The sequence below is a fragment of the Thamnophis sirtalis genome, unplaced genomic scaffold (genome assembly GCF_051295495.1).
Source record: "Thamnophis sirtalis isolate CommonGarterSnake01/CBP01778 unplaced genomic scaffold, rThaSir2_p1.2 scaffold_10, whole genome shotgun sequence".
Taxonomy (NCBI): domain Eukaryota; kingdom Metazoa; phylum Chordata; class Lepidosauria; order Squamata; family Natricidae; genus Thamnophis; species Thamnophis sirtalis.
In genome coordinates, this window is record NW_028261390.1 from 7822795 (window position 1) to 7838260 (window position 15466).

At 40.1% G+C, this 15466-nt stretch overlaps 1 protein-coding gene across 1 annotated transcript in view; it reads left to right on the plus strand.

The window, feature by feature from the left end:
- The first annotated feature begins 312 nt into the window (after positions 1 to 312).
- The window catches only part of BMP2K (BMP2 inducible kinase), a 57901-nt gene continuing 42747 nt past the window's right edge, over positions 313 to 15466 (plus strand). Inside the window, exon 1 of the mRNA XM_087724001.1 lies at positions 313 to 769. Within this exon, the coding sequence (XP_087580127.1) occupies positions 565 to 769 (205 nt within the window). The 5' untranslated portion in view covers positions 313 to 564. The remainder of the gene's footprint in view (positions 770 to 15466) is intronic.

Consider the following 15466-nt stretch of genomic DNA (forward strand, 5'->3'; position numbering starts at 1 on the left):
ACTTTCCCCCTCAAGTTGGAGCCATATTTCCCTCTCTCGTTACCTCTCGCGCCCTACATATATACTCTCCCCAAAAGACACGCCCCCCTGGGTGTCTTCCCTGCTTGGCTCCGCCCCATCCCCTCCCGAGCCTCCCCGCACCGCCAACCAGCAAGCGAGAGCCTTAGGCGCGCGCACGCCCCTCGGCGGAACGCCTGCGCTCTCGTGGGCTTGCGGCGCGCGCGCGCCCGTCCGAGGGGCGGAGGGAGGGAGGGAGCGCCCCCCCTCAGTGCCCCGTGAGGCGGGTCCGGCCGTGAAGGCGGCGCTGCTGCTGCTGCTGCTGGGTTGGGAAGCGGGGGCGTCCGCCGCCGGGCTCCGGGCTCGGCTTCCCCTCACAGAAGGGCTGGGAATGTGAGGCGAGGAAGCGGCTGCGAAGAAAGAAGAATAAAATAAAATAATAATAATAATTTTAAATAAAGGGGGGGGGAGGGGGCGCGGCGGTCGCCTCAGGCTTCCCCGGTGCGGTGAGGTTCCCTCCTTGCGGTGAGGTTCCCTCCTCGGTCGCTTCCTCGCGCCTCTCCCGCCATGAAGAAGTTTTCTCGGATGCCCAAGTCGGACGGCAGCGGCGGCAGCCCCGGAGGCATCGGTTGTGGCGGGGCACCGGCGGCTGGAGGAGGAGGCGGCGGCGGCGGCATCATCGGAAGCGTCTCGGGCTCGCTGGCGGTGGGCAGCAGCCGGGTCTTCGCCGTGGGGCGCTTCCAGGTCACGGTGGAAGAGGTGCTGGCCGAAGGTGAGCGGGGCGAGGTTTTTACCCACCATCGCCGGGGCCTCGTCCTTTCCTGTCTACCCGAAGGAACTCCCGGCTTGTGACAGGCGGGTCCTTCCCCCCCGCTTGTCTGCCCGGCCTCCCCGGACAGAAGGCAGAAGTTGCCAGCCGTGCGGGCTTCCCCTCCACCCGTCCTGCTTCTGCCTTTTCTCTCCGGCGCTGCTGCAGGAAAAGCCGGGGTTGCTGGGGCGCAAAGGCTCGGCTTCTTCCCCGAAGGGTTGGCCTGGCCTGTGTGTGAGGGGTGTGTGCGTGTGTGGGGAGGTGACTCCCTGGGAAGCGAGCACGAAGCCATGCATTGGGGTGGGAGGTTAGGTGTAGTATTAGGGGGGGGAGGGCTTCGAGGCCCGGTGGGGGTCGGTTCCCCAAAAGGGAAAGAATTGGACTGGAATCGAAGGGTGTCTATTACAGCGTTGGGCTGAATTGAAATGTGGGTTTATTGTAGTCCTGTTTCCAGGGGGGTCTCTCTCGGCTTCCTGCAGCGATGTTGGCCCTGAGCATGGAAAGATAATCGTTGGAAGGGGGAGGACGAGGAGGAATAAATAAGACAGACATAGAGATAGATAGATAGATAGATAGATAGATAGATAGATAGATAGATAGATAGATAGATAGATAATAGATAGATAGATAGATAGATAGATGATAGATAGATAGACAGATAGACAGATGATAGATAGATAGATAGACAGACAGACAGACTGTACATATACATATGTGTATGCATGCATACACATATATATATACACACACAGTATATATGTGTGTTTATGTGTATACAGATGCACACACATGTATAAATATTGATACATTGATACATTGATACATTGATACATTGATACATTGATATATTGATATATTGATATATTGATATATTGATAATCAGATGTCTAGATTGGGTTTGGCATTTTTATCCACGACTTAGGCTATCAATTATGTGAGATAGGCAGTTTGTAATATTCAATTTTATGTTGTCTATCTCATCTCGCTTTTATCTCTCTCTATCTATCTATCTATCTCTCCCTCCTATTTCATCTCACCTTCCTTCCTTTTTCTCTCATCTGTCTGTCTGTCATCTATCTGTCATCTATGTATCACAAGGCAATGGACATATGTAATACTTCCATCTCTTGTTTTCCCCACAGGAAAACCCCCTGTGAGGTGGGTTGGGCTGAGAGAGAGTGACTGGCCCAAAGTCACCCTTAAGCCTGCTGATCAAATAAATATAAAAGCTGCTCTTCTTTTTGTTTGACATGGTCAGGGACCGTCAAGATCCACTTTAATGGTTTACATTCATCATGTGAACCTCATAGGGGTTAAAGCTATTGTAAATCCATTGGTAATCAGTTCAAGATTCTGGGCCCATAACTATTATTGTTGAGTTTTCGTTATAACTTATAAGTGACTTATAGGGTCTATTTCTCCCAGAAGGGTATATAGAGATACAGATACAAGATAACAAATTAAGCACTGTGAAAATATAGCTAAGCAGAGTGACTGAATTGTATCAGCTGTTTGCATTCTGAAGTTAAGAAATTCGTTTTCCTGATTCATCTAAAGGCTGCTCATCAAGATAGTCAAGCACTGAATAACAGCAGAAAGATTATATACTTATGGGCCTGTCACTTCCAGAAAGGTCATATTTGTATGTATAAACAATTTTATTTAGAGGGCATTTGACCAGTGTCTCTGTAAAAAATCTATACAGGGATGATAATATAAGAATAAACCATTTTGTTAACAACACTATGAACTTGGCCTGAAAGCAGGTTTGTAATTAATACAATTAGTTCAGAAGAAGTGTTACATGTTCAGATTTTCCAGCCTCCGGATGGTCACATGCTGCCCCAATTTAAATTTCCAAGCCATCTTCAAAGGCAAATGTACATGAAGTACATTATAATTGTTTTGTTTGGCTGAAAATGATTCCTACTGTTGAACTTTTGCATGTTTAAAATAAAACAATGTTTGGGCGAAGGAAGGGGGATTCCTGCTGAGGGAAGGGGGATTCCTGACGTAGGTTGAAGTGGTATTCAAAACAAATTTAGTATTTTTAAGGAAACAGCATGACTTTATATGGTGTAGTAGTTGAATGTAAAGGAGAAATATTTTCCACATTTATGAGTTTCACTTACTGTTTTCTACTCATATTTGTAATTAGAATGATCAAAGAATTTGTCCTGAAAGAATGGCTTGCTTTTCCTATAAATAAAAACATGACCGATTGCCTCTAGTTTGTAGTGTGATTAAAACATTTGTAAAATAACTGGGAATTGTAAGGAATTTTAAAAACTACAGCCCCAGATTTGATGCTCTTCAAGTGTCACAAAGTACTTTATTTTTGTTTTTGTTGAAATAGAATAAGGCAGCTTTCACTTTGGAAAGTTTTACATATAGCACTGTAGATGATTTCAAATATAAAGTTGACGGAAAAAGATTTACAGCCTGGCAGTCAGATACATTGTGCCTGGATTTTTTCTTGGATATAAAACTTGCAGATGTATTTGATTATTAGGATATATGTTGAAAACCTGGGTGTTTTTGGTATTTCTTCTAAATATTTAGGAGTAAATTTTGATTCTTATGGAATAGGTACCCCCTTTCCCCATCAGGCAAATTGTAAGTGTAATCCTTTTCTCTTCAACTGTGTAAAATAACCCACACAACAATGCTTTAAAAACTGCATTCTTCAGAGGTTAGTATTTTTAAGGAAGCTCTTATTGATCTTCCCCTAGAATGTTCAAGACTCTTTATAAACAATATTTATCGGAAGCATAAATTCATTATTAGATAACTTCTAAATACTTGTTATAATCTAGTGGTCACATTGAGAATTTTGAAGTGAATTGAAATTGCAAAATGGTTGCTGGGAGGCATTGCTTATTCATAATGTGGAGGCCACGGAGGTCATAATGGGATACAAAGCATTAATTTATATAGAATATTATTGCTACTTATTTTCTGCTGGTCTTGTTGATTCTTGCCCTTTTTCAGGGCAAGGAGGTGTAATTAAAAAAAAAATACTAAGATACAGCCATACCATAAAACGTATGTGGGTCCATGAGGGGACTGGAGACGTTTCTGGAAATAAAGATGATGTTGGAGGCTACCACTTCACTTTGCAGCCTGGCAACCTCTTTTATAATTCAAATAAATATACCGTACATACATACCCATCATACTATGATAGTGTGATGCAAAGTGTACAATATGAGTGAGAAGTTATAGTTTTGCTTAATCAAGGCTTTTACATAGTACTTTTGAGTAAGATAACAAAGAAACTAGATGACTTAAGTTATACTCTGTCTGAATGCATCATTTTACACTAATTATAAGAGATACTATCAATCAAAACTGATTGGTAGTAGGCTCTTGTAACTAGTATGGAATGCTGCATTCAGACGGAGTATAACAAGTGGTATATTTTAGCCAGTATGGCACAAGCAGAACCAAAACCCAATTTACTAAACTGTCCTTGAACTTCTATGCAAACTAAGTGTTGCCTGCATCCTGCTAACAAGAAAGTGTGTGTACAGTGTACCTGGTGATTTAATTATAAAGTCTGATAGAGGCTCTGTGAGTCTATTGATGCCATTGGACTGTTGGAATTAGATAACCTTTTTAACAGAGTAAATGTGTCAACTTAGGTAACCTGCTCCAACTTTGAACTCTGTGTGTGTGTGTGTGTGTGCGCGTGCATAAGTATGCGTGCACGTGCCTTTGAGCCAGTATTGTCTCCTTGTGACTTCTTGGACAAGTCTGCAGTTTTCTTGGCAAGATTTCAGAAGTGGCTTGCAATTGGCTCCTTCCTGGGGTTGAGAGAGAAGGATTGGCCCAAGGTCACAAAACTGCCTATATGCTTAGAGTAGAAATAGAACTCCTGGAACTCTCCCATTTTCTAGTTTAGTGTCTTAGCCAGTACATCACACCGGCTCTCTAGCATGTTTATTTTTCCTTATTTTGATCATGTATCAATTATTGGAAACTGCATGGACAAATCCTTGCAGTTTTCATGGCAAGGTTTTTCAGAAGTCGTTAGCTATTGTCTCCTTCCTAGGGCTGAGAGAAGGGGATGGGCCCCAGATCACCCAGATGGCTTTGTGACTAAAGTGAACTAGAACTCATGACCCCCCTGATTTCTAGCTTGATGCCTTAATCACTAAACCAAACTGAAGAACCCTTTGGAACTGGTGAATTAATGTTGGGCCAATCCCATTCTCTCAGCCTTCTTGCCTCAAGAGTGATAGTTATTGGAAATAAAATGAAAGAGGAAACAATGTTTTAAACTCCTGGAGTAAAGGCAAGACATAAATGTCTGTAATCCATAAGTACAATGTATTTGAGAAGGCATATATTGAGAAAAAGCTGTGTGTAGCTATTCATTTAGGTATACCAAGAAGGCAGTTGTTACTAGAGAGTGATGTTTAAGGTAGTAGTCCCCATATCTTTCTGAGGCTTGCTGTTTGAAAAAAAAAGATGTGTATTATTGACCTGAGTGACAAGGAACTAACCGTTAGTACATTTTAGGGCATTTATTTGCTGGAATGTAACAGGCCAGGGTAAACTGATTCAGCTTATGTATGAATTTAGTTATCCAAATTGACCTTGGGGCAGTCACTCTCTCTCAGCACAACTCACTTCGCAGGATTGTTGTGAGGAAACTAGTAGGAGGAAAGTGTGTTGGGTCTATTCATCACTTTGAGTTATTGAAGTGAGATATAATTAGATAAATGATAAGATAAATTTTCAAGTAAATATGCTGGATGGAAGGTGTTTAGCCATACATGGAAGTAAATATAACCCAGCTGCAGTCAACCTTGCAAAACATTAAGTGACAAACACTATTTGCACAGAAGAAAATACTTTTGCTATGTACACATCAATGTACTCTATGAACATATCGATAATTTAAGTATTTCACTTTACACAGTTTCGTTGTTGTATTAGTGAGTTTGATGTTATTGGTCACAGGAAATGGAAAGCTGCCTATAACTAGGGTGTGTGGTTTTCAGTCCTAAAGGCAGGGTTTCTGGAGCTTTGTGGTATTGTATCTCACCAAAATAATATATTCGTGTGAGTCCTAAACAGTGCTAGTGATAACAGCAAAACAGTAATAGCTGTTGAAAGAACGAACATTTCTCCTACGGCAAGGGGCTTTTTAGCTCTGCATTCTAGAAGCTCAGGTTGCTGCCTCTGTCTCCCCTGATCAGCTGATTAGGATGGTGGGATTTGAGCTTTTCCCTGGCCTTGGAAGCAAGGCGATTGGGAGGAATGTTGTTGAGGAAGTCTCTGAGGCATGGCAGCTGAGAAATGATCCACTTTATGTGTCCGTGCCTCATTGAGTGAAAATGTCCCGAGGGGCAGTTGGCTCAGCTTTCCTTCCACCAAGTTTCTGCTTGGCAACTTTGAAATTATTGGTCCAAAAAGCAGGGAGGGGAAGGCAGGAGGATGGAGCAAGCTTCTTGAAGAGAAAGAGTTGAAGGAGGGAGGGAGGGAGGGAGAGGGAGAGAGAGAGAGGTCAAAAGAAAAAGGGGAAAAGGCCTCTCTGGAAAATGAGAATTCACCATTTGCTATACTTTGGGAATTTTTTGCTATCTAGATCCCCTAGTCCTGTGATGGGGAACCTATGGCACACATGCCAGAGGTGGCACACAGCGCCCTCTCTGATAGCACAGGAGCCATTGCCCCAGTTCAGCTCTGACATGCATGCATGTGCGCCTCTCACCGACCAGGTGGCCTTTGGGTTTCTGCTGCGCATGCATATGTGGTGTGTGTGGGCATCACATGTGCATGTAGTGGATGGGGCTTGTGTAGGGGGTTGTGTGCGTATATGTTGGGGGCAGGGGGCATGCAGGGGGGTCACACACACATGTGCAGGGGGATGGGCATATACACGGGTCACGGGCATGCACAAGGGGTGGGCCTGGGGGATCATGCACGCATGTACGAGGGGGGCGCACATTGCATTTTGGGGGTTCGGGCGTGCATGCGCACTTTGGGCACTCGGTCCGGAAAAGGTTAGCCATCACTCCCCTAGTCAGTCCTTCTGCTGGTTTCAGCCTCTGGTGACTAATAGCTTTGGCAATCCTCCTGGTATAAAACAGGTTTTAGAATAGCCCTTCCAGTCCACAAGAGCAAGTTTAGTGGGGTGTATGTGTGAAGGTACCTCTGGAATCTGGATTTGGGTCCCCTTTGCCATAGGAGGAAGGTAACTGTCAGGTTTGGTGCATCCAAGGCACTTGAAGAATGTGACAACTGATGTGGCTAGCAGAGAGACATGGCAGAGAGAGCAGTGCCAGACTAGACAGCCGCAGAGATGACATTGAAGAAACAATGGCGACAGCTGCAGAAATACAATAGAGTCCAACATTCTGGTAGAGTCTGTTTTCTGACCTTATCTTAAAGGGCTGCGGAGGAAGAGCCTGAAGTGTTGTGGCAGGAAGGAAGATGAGACTTCTGAAATGTTGGATCGCTGGCTGTCTAGTAAAATGGGGACTCTGTAGCAAATGCTTCCAGATACCCTGAATCCTTTTATTAGCAGCAGTAGCTGCCTAGCAATAGTGGTAGAAATAGCCAAATGAACGTGCCATTTTTACCAGTCGCTATTCATAGGGATGTGTTTGGCGCCACGGTTCTTCTCAGAGGTTCCTTTGAGAAAGCACATGACCTGAACCCTAGTCTGTGCTTCTGTAGCCTATCACCACTCATCCTTTCTATGGTGGAAGTTAGAACTCCTTTGCTCCCTGCTCACTCGTCCTTGAACCTTCAGGCCATCCAGAAATTTGGCTATAACACCCAGGGTCTTGTGGCCCGTTGTTCTCAGCATGAAACTAAGTATAATTGTGACCCACCTTAAATGGATTTTTAATGGTATCAGAAAAAAGTACAGTAATAGCATAGGCTTTTCCTAAGAGACTAATGTATTTGATTTTTCACTTTTCTCACACTGTTCTTTGTTTATAGAAGGGAATTTTTTGGATCCAAAGCATTGTAACACCGCCCCCCCCCCCGTCCATTCAGACTGTGCATTCTTTATGCGAGCAAAATAAGTTTGTCCTTTTGGATGGGATTTAATCTTTGTGAAAACCACAGATATAGATAACTTTTCTTGGTCATTCCAGGAACAAAATATAAATCCTGGAACGAATCCTTAGGATTCCCTAAGCAGTAGATATGAAACTCAGATAGGAAGAGTAGAAATATACTGACAAATATAGACATTTAAGGATTATGGGGATTGAAGTTCAGTGTATCTGGAGAACAAGCTTGCCGGGGTGGCTATAACTTTTCAGTTTGTATAATAAGGAGTTATTCTGCCAATGTTGACTGCTACTGTCACTGCAATTTTTGTAACTTGTCAGCAACATGACCTGATATAATAGTGAAAGCTAAGCAGCAATGCATTTCATATTGATCCGGTTGGAAGCTGATACTCAGATATTTAGGCAAAATATTTAGACAGGCTGCTTATTGATAGGTTGATGATATTTGTATAAGGCACTTTAATAAGTCATTTGGGATATTAAAGGTAGGTAAGGGTTAATTTGATATTCCAAAAATTAAGACTCAGCAGATGCTATGAATGTAAATGCAACATTGGATGCAAGAATTTCTTTAAGATCAAAGCAGCTCTTTGTGTATATTTAGTTGGGGAAAGAGGTTTAAAATTTCCCCAGGGTGCCATATCTTTTTAAATTGTTTCATGGTCTACAGTACTATTTTTAGAAGGGCATAATAGGCATAATATCTATTTTCCTTATCATTGATGGGTAAATTTATATAGGGCAATCATTTTAAATTTGAAAAGAAATGACATTCCCAATCTATTTACCTCAGCTTGTGCAATTGCTTGTTTGGGGGAAAAAAAAAGATTTATCAAGAAAAAAAAATGAAAAAATACCTATTTAACATGACTATATTATTCCAAGGCACTGGCTGGATTTGCCTTTGTTTCTCATGATAAAAAAATACAGACTAGGAGATTTTAGGTTTATTTGCTCAATCTCCTTTCCTCCTTGGGTAATGCATTTATTCATTTTACAATATTTATATGCTGCCCGTACTTTGAGTAACTCAAAATAACAAAAACTTCACTAACACAGTGTAAATAAAAATTATTATAGGAATTAAATTTTCAGTCCTGTTTTGGATGATTTAGCGTAACACATGAATTAAACCATTCATCCCAACTATCTTTGCTTCGGTGGCACTGTTGTGATAACCTTTGCTTGATTGTCTATGGAGATTCTCAGTCAGTCAGTCATGGTTCTGCTTTCTCAAGAGGCAACTGGATTTTCTGGGTTTTCTTTGAAGACGTTTTGATTCTCTGAAGAAGCTTCTTGGATGAGAAGTAAAACGTCTTCAAAGAAAACACCAGAAAATCCAGATGCCTCTTGAAAAAAAACACCTTTGGGATCTTTGCTTGAAAATCGATTTCCACTTTTAAGACATGGGTAAAATGACTGTCTGTAGCTAATAAAAAAATAGCCCATAACTGAACTCTTTGTGGTGTGATGGAGGAAGACAGGAGATGGGGAATATAAATTTCTGGTTGGGTTCTATTTGTGCCCATCACATGGCTTATTCTGATGATCTGCATGTAAGTGATTTATTATTATTATGAAGGTCCAGATATTGATATAATAAAATGCTTTCCAGTGGTGAATCATTGCCATCTTAAATGCTGTTTAGTCAATTTCCTTCAATCGGATGGTTAATTTAATTAAGCAATGCACTCTCTGTTCGTGTATACGCTATGGCCTGTGTCTTATCTTTTGATTTATTTTTGATATATTTTTAGAACACATTCCTGTGTTGAAATATTTTTGTTTTTAAAATTTATTTAGTTGTTGATACCGCCCCCACTTGAACTGAATCTGGATAACTATCGAAGTAAAACAGCAACAACAACATGAAACAAGTAAATAAGAGCAAAGAAGGCACACTTCCTGAGTCCTTATAGATCAGGGGTCTCCAACCTTGGCAACTTTAAGAATTGTGGACTTCAACTCCCAGTGCAAAGCTGGCTGAAGAATTCTAGGAGTTGAAGTCCACAATTCTTAAAGTTGCCAAGGTTGGAGACCCCTATTATAGCTGACACTGTTCAATCAAATAATCTGGGAACATTCCCTTCTTCTGGCTGAGCAGATCTTGAATTAATGTACAGGTAGTCCTCAATTTGCAACAGTTCATTTAGTGACCATTCAAAGTTATAACAGCACTGAAAATAGTGGCTTATGGCCATTTTTTCACTGTTTCAATTGTTGCAGCATCTCCAGGTGATTAAAATTCAGACACTTGGCAACTGACTCATTTATGACGGCTGTAGTGCCCCGGCTTTATGTGGTCATCTTTTGCGTCCTTTTGAAGCCAGATTCACTTAATAACCGTGTTAACTGCAGTGATGCATTTAACAACAGTGGCAAGAAAGATCGTGAAATGGGGCAAAACTTACTTAACAACTGTCTCACTTAGCAACATAAATTTAGGGCTCCACTATGGTTGTAAGTTGAGGACCTACCTATATCTAAAATAGAAAAGCAGGAAAAAAACCTATTAAATTAGTTTAAATTAAAACATTACGTATAAATTAAAAGACAGGTAGAAGAACACCTCACTCCCTGAATCATGGAAGAAAGGTTTAAGTGAAGAGATCATCATAATATTGATTGTATCAAAGTATCATTCTACTTTTGTTTTAACTTGTTTGGACTTAAGAGTACATGTTTACATAACATAGCTGAATAAACATCTACAGGTGTGTTTGGTTGGGGCTTCCTTTTTCCTGGCTGGAAACCACAGTATGTTAAAGGTTCTTTAGCTTGAAAAAGAATAGAAGGAACTTCTCCCCCTCCTCCCTAAATTTAACTACCTTTCTGGCTTTTTCAGAAGAGCCATTGCTGTGCATGTGGAAAAGATATGTACATATTTTTTAATAAATCAATATAGATTCAGTTCAAAGTAGTAATTGAGATGTCCAGATGTGTTATTGTATCTGATTCATTCATATAATGGCTTTAACAAAACTGCTTCTTACCCTTGAAGTAAATTAAAAGTTGGCTTTTGGTGGAAATTGTCTATAATGCGTATGAAAATTTACAAAAACATAATCAAGGAAATTGTGAGCACATTTTTCTTAGATACTTGTAGAGGAAGAGACAGCTGCTGGCTATTATTAGACATTAGGGAAACTGTTCTGAAAATGATAACATGAAGTTTTTTGGATGTATACTGCTTACTTCATGGGGATTATTTTATAATGCATAGAGGAAATCCTGCTAAATAACTTTTATGCTGTGGAAAGAATGACCCAAGTGAGGATGTTTGGAAATTCATGAAATAAAAAATATAGGAGTTAGCAAGGGATTATTCTTAAGAATGGTAATGAGGAATCTCCCAGAAGCGGGATAAAACTTTGGGAATTTGTAGAAATTATAATGTAACTTTATTGCTATATTTGTGTAGAACCATCATTTGAGACATCAAAGTATTATGAAACTTTTAAGGAATTTTGCAGTGTCCTCGTATAAGATTGCCCCACGTTAAAATTCCTTGTTTTAGCTATTAGCGGTGAAAGAATATTAACAACAGCAATATCGCATTTAGATTCAAATCTTGAAGTTGGTTCCATGTCTGATTTCCTATAGCATCACATAAAAGCAGGAAAGACTCCAGAATGTAGAAAAGGAGATTTGGCATTTTCTGAATATTTTGGTCTATAGCTCCTATCATCCTGACCATTAATGACTGTTTTTCTGACAAGTTTTTCTGGGTGTTTTGTCAATTGTCTTCAGCTACCAAGGAAGGACTCCCATTGCATTTCAGTTTAAAAGGATAGTGGGGGAGGGTATTCAGGGAATATCCCAAGAAGGTGGTTATGGTTTTTGAGATACCACCATATATGTCACCACATCTTTTCCTTAAGATCTGTGACCTTTTCAGAATATGAGTGTTTTCTGTATGCTTTCTATACTATTGTGAAATATTAATTAGCCAGAGTTCAAATATAACTGCTTTGTTGCACAAAAGACTAACTGAGATCATGAGTTTGTAGTGGGATTAAAATTGAATAATAAATAAATCTATGAGACAAAGAACTCATAGACTTAATTTGAAATATACTGCTTAGTATACTGTATCAGCTCTGTTCAGTTAGCAAAACAAAATGTTTTGTTACAGAAATCAATTGGCATGCTTGTTCAGAAAACAGTATGAATTAAAGGAAAATATGTTACTATTTTGAATCAGTTTTGCTGTGCTGATTCCACATAGCCAGGCTTTCTTATGCCCTTTTTGTATTAATTGCTCTAGAAAAAATTAAACATGTATGCAGTTTTGTGAAACAATGGTTTCAATTATATTTTCTTTCAAAAAAAATAATAATCTGTAGAAACTTGATTTAGTCAAATATTATGCTCTGCCTTGTGATAGTTGTTTTCAAAATTACCGTATTAGTGAAATTTACACATAACGTTTTAGTAGCTAATTTTTTTTTCAGTCTGACAAAATAATACTTAAATAAGCTATGTATATACCGACTGTCATTTATTTACACAGGCTGATTACTGTTTGGAGAAATAAATTCAGGTGCTTTGTCTAATGATATACCAGTGGTTTTTTCTTGCTGTTTTTTTTTTGTTATGGATACACTGTTGTTTATATAGTTTTAAGTTTGTAGTTCTTAGTTGTTTGAGACCAATATGTACCGACAGTTCTTCACTTATGATTGGTCACTTAGAAACTATTTGAAGTTATGACCTAACTGAAAAAGGGGACGTGACCTGGATCTGAAGTTCTGACGGTTCCTTCCTGGTCATGTGACTGCACTTTGGGTGCTTGGCAGCACAGCGGCATTTACTGCTGTTTGCAGCATCCCACGGTCATGCGACTGCATTTTACAACAATTTTGCTGAAAACCAGCACTTCCATTTTCCAGCAAAACCGTTCAACCCTAGTGAACAATGGATTCACTTAGTACTTAACAACTGCGGCATTCATTTCACTACTGTGACGTTCACTTAATGGCCACTGCAAAAATTTGTAAAATCGACTATTATGATTTATGACTGTAATGAGCCGAGGTGGTGCAGTGGTTACGGTGCAGTACTGCAGGCCACTTCAGCTGACTGTTATCTGCAGTTCAGCGGTTCAAATCTCACCGGCTCAAGGTTGACTCAGCCTTCCATCCTTCCGAGGTGGGTGAAATGAGGACACAGATTGTGGAGGCGATATGCTGACTCTGTAAATCGCTTAGAGAGGGCTGAAAGCCCTATGAAGCGGTATATAAGTCTAACTGCTATAACTGCTATAATGGACAGGCTCCGATTTAGGACCTTAATGGAAAAGCTTCATTACGGTTGTAACTTAAGGACTACCTGTACATGTGTCACCCTAGCTGTTCCTCAGTGATCCGTGTAAAGAGAGGCCGGATAGAAAGGGTGTAGGATCTGGTAATAATGTACATACTGGGAAATCTTTAATAAGAAAGATTGTGATATCTAAAAAGCATTGGGAAGGTTTTTCAGCAGTCTTCAATTTATTGTCCCAAAGGTGCTTTTTCAAAAGGCGATCAGAACTGAAGAAGCTTCTCGTATGAGAAGCAAAATATCTTTAAGGTTGTTAAGTCCAGTTGCCTTTGGAAAAAAGCACCCTTGGGAGAACCAGGACACGGATGACTGAGAATTTCCATAAACATCTTCAATTCTTTGTTCTTGGGCAAGGTGCTTTAAAAGCATTTGGTGGTATCTTAGATTCTTGAGTGGGATTGTCTGGATCCATTTTACTTTAGCTTCAGATCTGGATTTGGATCTGAAATATTTATTGTAGTGGTTGATGCAGGAAATTGGAACTGTTCCCTGAAGATCAACAATGATGATAAACACCTTTTAGATTAGTGATGTGTAGAGCAAGGGTTTCCAAACCTTGGCAACTTTAAGTCTGGTGGACTTCAACTCCAGTCAACCAGCTGACTGGGGAATTCTGGGAGTTGAAGTCCACCAGACCTAAAGTTGCCAAGGTTGGAGACCCCTGGTATAGAGCATTCAGTTTTCCCACATTATAGGTAGTCCTCCACTTACAACCATTTGTTCAGTGATCATTCAAAATTACAACAGCAGTGAAAAAATCTTTGAAGATCTTTGTAAACTATGATTGTTTCATACTGTGGGAGTGAGAATTTTAATGGATTTTCAGTGGCCATATCACATTGCCCTGTGAGGTTTGTATTCATGACCAATTTGTTTCCAGCATAGTCCAGAAGACATTGTAGAGTGTGAGCCTGATAAGATACTCCACATCAACAAACAGAGGCCGCCTGGTCCTAAAACCTATTTTATTAGAATGGCCATACAACAGTAATAGCAGTTTCAATGTGGTTCTCCTTGTCCTTCTTTTGTCTTCATGTGGACTAGGGAGGTGCCTGTTTTAGACATTTTCTAAATATCTTTGTATTGGCGTAACTAAGTTTGTATGATCGTTGACTTGCCCTCTCTCCATCAAGAGCATCTTCTGCGTTCTCTACACAGAGGCTCCTTTGTCCGTGTCAGTGTTTCTGCAGCTTCAGATCTGATGGAGTCGGCCCTTCCCCGTGTCCCCAATTATTGTGGAGTTATAGTGGAAATAAAGGGAAAATAATTTACCAGTAGCTACTCCTAAATGATGGGACCCTCTTCCTTCGGAAACACAATTGCATGTTTAGCCCATCTTTTGCAAGGGGGTAAGGACCTTCCTTTTTAGGAAACTTGCAGCCTACATTTTATTCTGTGATTTCTGTCTGCTTTACAGTAACACATCCAATCTGCAGCATAAGCTGTCCCAATTCCAGTGGACTCTTTGTCAGTGAGTGCTAAAAAAATAACAAGACAACCAAACAATTAACATTCCTTTTAAAAACTAGAGTGATGCCCCTATTCAATTTGGGCCAGAGACACAGTATAGTAACACAATTTTGAATAGCTTATAAAACCCAAGAGAGTGGGTGAGGCATCTTCTCTCTCCGGGAAAAGAGAATTCCATAGAAGTATTCTGAATTTTTAAAGGTCCTTTTGTACTTTAAAATGATTTTAATATTGTTCTGTTTTCAAGGGCTAGAGCTTTTGAGAGATATGTATAGGCAGGCAACAGACGGGTGTACTGTACATTTTTAAGATAAAAAGAAAAACATAGTGTAAGATTTTGAGAAATGCCTTTCTGCTACTATGACTTATCCAGTTTTTTAAAAAAAATGTACTCCTGTGAATTAAGGCAGCAAAATTAAAAAAAGAAACTGGGGAGTGATATGAAAAGAAGGAAGGCATAAGTTGAAAGTTTTAGAATTCATTCACTTATAAAAAACTACATGTTATATTACATTTTAATGACTGTATTATGTTATAAGATTTTATGACATGGAACGGTTTGCACCACTTCGGGAAAACCGGTTGTTAACTTTCTGAGCAGTTTGGTGAACTGGTTGTTGGAAGAAATCAATTAGGTCAGAGGACTGGTTGTTAAATTATTTGAATCCTACCACTGCATTGAATCCACAGTACATAAAGTGAACCTCTGATTACAAAAGTTTGAATAAAATAAAACTTAGTCTATTAAAGAGCTGTAAGTCCCTTCTTTCTGTAAAATATCTAAACAGTTATTTCTTTAGAAACTGCATTCATAGGAATCTATTTTGGA